We start from the raw sequence: 5,803 nt of genomic DNA on the forward strand, positions 1-5,803 counted from the left end.
AAACAAACAAACATTGTATAAAAACCTGCCCCTGAGTAAGTTTCTACAGATCTTAGGACCATTTACAGATATTCCTGAGTCTCCAGTCAGTCCATAATATTCTCCTGTGGTCCTCTCGTGGATGCTGACACCATAGATTATATAGAATGCTCAAGCATATTAGATGTTGTAGAACTATAAAGATACTTACAAACATTATTATGCAACATATTGAGCTGGAGCAGATAGGTGAACAAAGCTAGAGAACAGCAAAACATGTACACTAGATTAAGTAAGCAGAATATTGATCATCATTATATAGCCCAGGTCTAGCATGCATTATTTTAACATCTATAGTCTGGAAGTAAAATATACAATGAGTCTTCTTACGGATATCTTTACTTGGCTGTTCCTCAAGGTATAAATAAAGGGGTTCATAAGTGGTGTGACAATCGTGTTAAGAACAACTGCCACTTTGTTGAAGTCTACAAATGAATTTTTAATAAACCTCAAACACATAAAGACTGAACCCGAATAGAACATACACACAAGTAAAAGGTGTGAGATGCAAGTTGAAAAAGACTTCCACCTGTCACCTCCAGAAGGTATCTTAAAAAGTGTTTTTATTATAAATATATATGAAATTGTAATACATATAAGTGACCCAAGGACAGTAACTGAAGAGAGCAAGAAGTTTAATAGATTTATAAAGCTTGTGTCTGTGCATGCAAGCTTAAGCAGTGGCTCTATATCACAAAAAAAATGTTGAAGTATCCTTGGGCCACAGAAGGACAAGGAAAGTACATTGATTGTTGGAGCAATGGTAGAAAGTATGCCACCAATCCAAGAAGCTATTATAAGATATAAACAAAGTTGAGAGTTCATTAAACTCTTATACCGCAAAGGATAACATATGGCAATATACCTATCGAAAGACATTATTGTCAAAGTGATGAATTCAACAGATGCCAAGACAAAGTAAATATAACACTGTAATAGACAGCTCCAGAAGGAAATAGCTCGATTTCCAATGGCCAAGATGGAGAGGAGCTTTGGTGAAATAGTGGTAGTGATCCAAATCTCCAAGAAGGACAAGTTGACTAGGAAGAAATACATGGGATTGTGGAGGTGATGACTTCTCCAGGTCAGAATAATAATGAGAACATTTCCAATCAGTGTGGTGCAGTAAGTGAGCAGGAGCAATGAGAAGAAAGTATTCTGAATGGCTCGAGACTGGTGGAATTCTATGAGAAGAAACCCACTACTCCTGTTATACATGGTGGGTGTTCACTGGAAGGAAAATTATGTTTTAGGACCACTGTGAAAAACTGAAAATTATTACAGTTGGTTAATGGTTTGACACAAATAGATTTAGCTCTACCGATTTGGATTTATAAAGCTACTTTGAAAATAATATTTGTGAAAGCTGGACAGTGTCTAGTTACAAGTTATTTCAGGTGACCATGTGAATAATGAGGTTTTATTATGTCTAGTTCACAGGAGCCAAGCTACTTCTGTCTGCACAAGGGCACTGCTAAAGTAATTAATTCTAAATAAGCAGTATATACTATATTTTATTCTAGTTTGTGTGAGCTCTCTGCATAGAATGCAAGAAGCATTGATGGGAGATATAAACATGGACAGTTTTTCTGTACGTTACCAAGGGAATATTGAAACCAAAACACTATTTTATTGATGTATTTTTTGCCATAAATCTTTTTTGCAGATTGCTCAGTCATTATAAAGCATGCATATACATACTGAAACCTGGCTTTCTTACAGCAATTGCTACCCCGACACTCAGAAATTTGTAAGTCTTTTTTTTTTTTAAACAACTGTGCGCTGCTCATAATTGTTTTTATGTGAATTAAAATAGATTTCATCAGACTACAATAACAGTGTTTAGTTTATTACTTGGCACGGTTTATTGTATTTATGGAAAGTGTGTATATAATGACTAAGCAACAGCTCAATTATGCACATGTGAAACATCAAACTTTCAAACAGCCTGTGCTTTCCAAAACAGAAACAAACAGATGTTTTACAGTAGTGATGTCGCGAACATGAAATTTTCGGTTCGCGAACCGGCGAACCGGGCGAACCGCCATAGACTTCAATGGGCAGGCGAATTTTAAAACCCACCGGGACTCTTTCTGGCCACAATAGTGATGGAAAAGTTGTTTCAAGGGGACTAACACCTGGACTGTGGCATGCCAGAGGGGGATCCATGGCAAAACTCCCATGGAAAATTGCACAGTTGATGCAGAGTCTGGTTTTAATCCATAAAGGGCATAAATCACCTAACATTCCTAAATCACAATGGATATGGATTGACACCTGACATATGACATATTGACACCTTGAGAAATGGATTGACACTTGTCCTCAGAGACCCTGATACACACTGGCACAGAGCAGAATAGGGACTGTTCCCCCTACATAGGGTCACTTGGCAGATATGGATTGACACCTGTCCTCAGGGACCCTGATACACACTGACACAGAGCAGAATAGGGACTGTTCCCCCTACATAGGGTCACTTGGCAGATATGGATTGACACCTGTCCTCAGGGACCCTGATACACACTGACACAGAGCAGAATAGGGACTGTTCCCCCTACATAGGGTCACTTGGCAGATATGGATTGACACCTGTCCTCAGGGACCCTGATACACACTGACACAGAGCAGAATAGGGACTGTTCCTCCTACATAGGGTCACTTGGCAGATATGGATTGACACCTGTCCTCAGAGACCCTGATACACACTGACACAGAGCAGAATAGGGACTGTTCCCCCTACATAGGGTCACTTGTCAGATATGGATTGACACCTGTCCTCAGAGACCTTGATACACACTGACACAGAGCAGAATAGGGACTGTTCACCCTACATAGGGTCACTTGGCAGATATGGATTGACACCTATCCTAACGATCCCTGATGCACACTGACACAGAGCAGAATAGGGACTGTTCCCCCTACATAGGGTCACTTGGCAGATATGGATTGACACCTGTCCTAAGAGACCCTGATACACACTGACACAGAGCAGAATAGGGACTGTTCCCCCTACATAGGGTCACTTGGCAGATATGGATTGACACCTGTCCTAAGAGACCCTGATACACACTGACACAGAGCAGAATAGGGACTGTTCCCCCTACATAGGGTCACTTGGCAGATATGGATTGACACCTATCCTAATGATCCCTGATACACACTGACACAGAGCAGAATAGGGACTGTTCCCCCTACATAGGGTCACTTGGCAGATATGGATTGACACCTGTCCTAAGAGACCCTGATACACACTGACACAGAGCAGAATAGGGACTGTTCCCCCTACATAGGGTCACTTGGCAGATATGGATTGACACCTGTCCTAAGAGACCCTGATACACACTGACACAGAGCAGAATAGGGACTGTTCCCCCTACATAGGGTCACTTGGCAGATATGGATCTACGCCTGTCCTCAGAGACCCTGATACACACTGACACAGAGCAGAATAGGGACTGTTCCCCCTACATAGGGTCACTTGGCAGATATGGATTGAAACCTGTCCTCAGAGACCCTGATACACACTGACACAGAGCAGAATAGGGTCTGTTCCCCCTACATAGGGTCACTTGGCCGATATGGATTGGCACCTGTTCTCAGAGACCCAGATACACACTGACACAGAGCAGAATAGGGACTGTTCCCCCTACATAGGGTCACTTGGCAGATATGGATTGACACCTGTCCTCAGAGACCCTGATACACACTGACACAGAGCAGAATAGGGACTGATCCCCCTACATAGGGTCACTTGGCAGATATGGATTGACACCTGTCCTAAGAGACCCTGATACACACTGACACAGAGCAGAATAGGGACTGTTCCCCCTACATAGGGTCACTTGGCAGATATGGATTGACACCTATCCTAATGATCCCTGATACACACTGACACAGAGCAGAATAGGGACTGTTCCCCCTACATAGGGTCACTTGGCAGATATGGATTGACACCTGTCCTCAGGGACCCTGATACACACTGACACAGAGTAGAATAGGGACTGTTCCTCCTACATAGGGTCACTTGGCAGATATGGATTGACACCTGTCCTCAGGGACACTGATACACACTGACACAGAGCAGAATAGGGACTGTTCCCCCTACATAGGGTCACTTGGCAGATATGGATTGACACCTGTCCTCAGAGACCCTGATACACACTGACACAGAGCAGAATAGGGACTGTTCCCCCTACATAGGGTCACTTGGCAGATATGGATTGACACCTGTTCTCAGAGACCCTGATACACACTGACACAGAGCAGAATAGGGACTGTTCCCCCTACATAGGGTCACTTGGCAGATATGGATTGACACCTGTCCTCAGGGACCCTGATACACACTGACACAGAGCAGAATAGGGACTGTTCCCCCTACATAGGGTCACTTGGCAGATATGGATTAACCCCTGTCCTCAAAGCCCCTGATACACACTGACAAAGAGCATAATAGAGACTGTTCCCCCTACATAGGGTCACTTGGCAGATATGGATTGACTTCTGTCCTCAAAACCCCTGATACACACTGACACAGAGCAGAATAGAGACTGTTCCACGTCCTCAGAGACCATGATACACACTGACACAGAGCAGAATAGAGACCGGGGGTCTAGTAGCGTGGACACCCAGCACAGGTCATTCTCCTTCATCCTTTTTATACGAGGGTCCCTCAACAGGCACGACAGCATGAAAGACCCCATTTGCACAAGGTTGGATGCCGAGCTACTCATTTCCCGTTCCTCCTCCTCAGTGATCTCAATGAAGGTATGTTCTTCCCCCCAGCCACGTACAACACCACGGGTACCAGATAGATGACAACGAAAACCCTGCGATGTCTGTTGCGGTTGGTCTTCCTCCTCCTCCTCAAAGCCACATTCCTCCTCTGACTCCTCTTCCTCACAATCCTCTTCCAGCGTTGGCGCAGGTCCAGCAAGCGATGCTGATAAGGCTGTTTCTGGTGGTGGTGGTGACCACAACTCTTCCTCTTCCTCTTAACGCTCATCTACGGCCTGATCCAGCACTCTTCGCAGGGCACGCTCCAGGAAGAAAACAAATGGTATGATGTCGCTGATGGTGCCTTCGGTGCAACTGACTAGGTTTGTCACCTCCTCAAAAGGACGCATGAGCCTACAGGCATTGCGCATGAGCATCCAGTAACGTGGAAAAAAAATTCCCAGCTCCCCAGAGGCTGTCCTAGCACCCCAGTCATACAAATATTCATTAACGGCTTTTTCTTGTTGGAGCAGGCGGTCGAACATTAGGAGTGTTGAATTCCAACGTGTCGGGCTGTCGCAAATCAAGCGCCTCACTGGCATGTTGTTTCGCCACTGGATATCTGCAAAGTGTGCCATGGCCGTGTAGGAAGGCCTGAAATGGCCACACACCTTCCTGGCCTGCTTCAGGACATCCTGTAAGCCTGTGTACTTATGCACAAAGCATTGTACGATCAGATTACACACATGTGCCATGCACGGCACATGTGTCAACTTGCCCAACTTAAATGCCGCCAACAAATTTGTTCCGTCGTCACAAACCACTTTGCCGATATCCAGTTGCTGCGGAGTCAGCCACTTTTCCACCTGTGCATTCAGGGCGGACAGGAGTGCTTGTCCGGTGTGACTCTCTGCTTTCAAGCAAGTCAAACCCAAGGCGGCGTGACACTGCCGTATCCGGGATGTGGAATAGTACCTGGGGAGCTGGGGGGTGCCGTTGATGTGGAGCAAAATGCAGCAGCAGAAGAGGACTCAGCCGAGGAGGTTAT

The 5,803-nt window shown here is 44.9% G+C and overlaps 1 protein-coding gene across 1 annotated transcript; it reads right to left on the minus strand.

Moving 5' to 3' along the window:
- Positions 1–330: 330 nt before the first annotated feature.
- LOC134610490 (olfactory receptor 6M1-like) lies at positions 331–1,257 on the minus strand. Its single transcript, XM_063453459.1, has one exon. The coding sequence runs from the start codon at positions 1,255–1,257 to the stop codon at positions 331–333; it is 927 nt and encodes a 308-aa protein (XP_063309529.1).
- Between the last annotated feature and the right edge of the window lie 4,546 nt (positions 1,258–5,803).

Source organism: Pelobates fuscus, chromosome 5, assembly GCF_036172605.1.
Source record: "Pelobates fuscus isolate aPelFus1 chromosome 5, aPelFus1.pri, whole genome shotgun sequence".
NCBI classification, from domain to species: domain Eukaryota; kingdom Metazoa; phylum Chordata; class Amphibia; order Anura; family Pelobatidae; genus Pelobates; species Pelobates fuscus.

Bases quoted from the DNA above. Each gene is read 5' to 3' on its own strand.
- LOC134610490 (XM_063453459.1), bottom strand. From the start codon at position 1,257: ATGTATAACAGGAGTAGTGGGTTTCTTCTCATAGAATTCCACCAGTCT.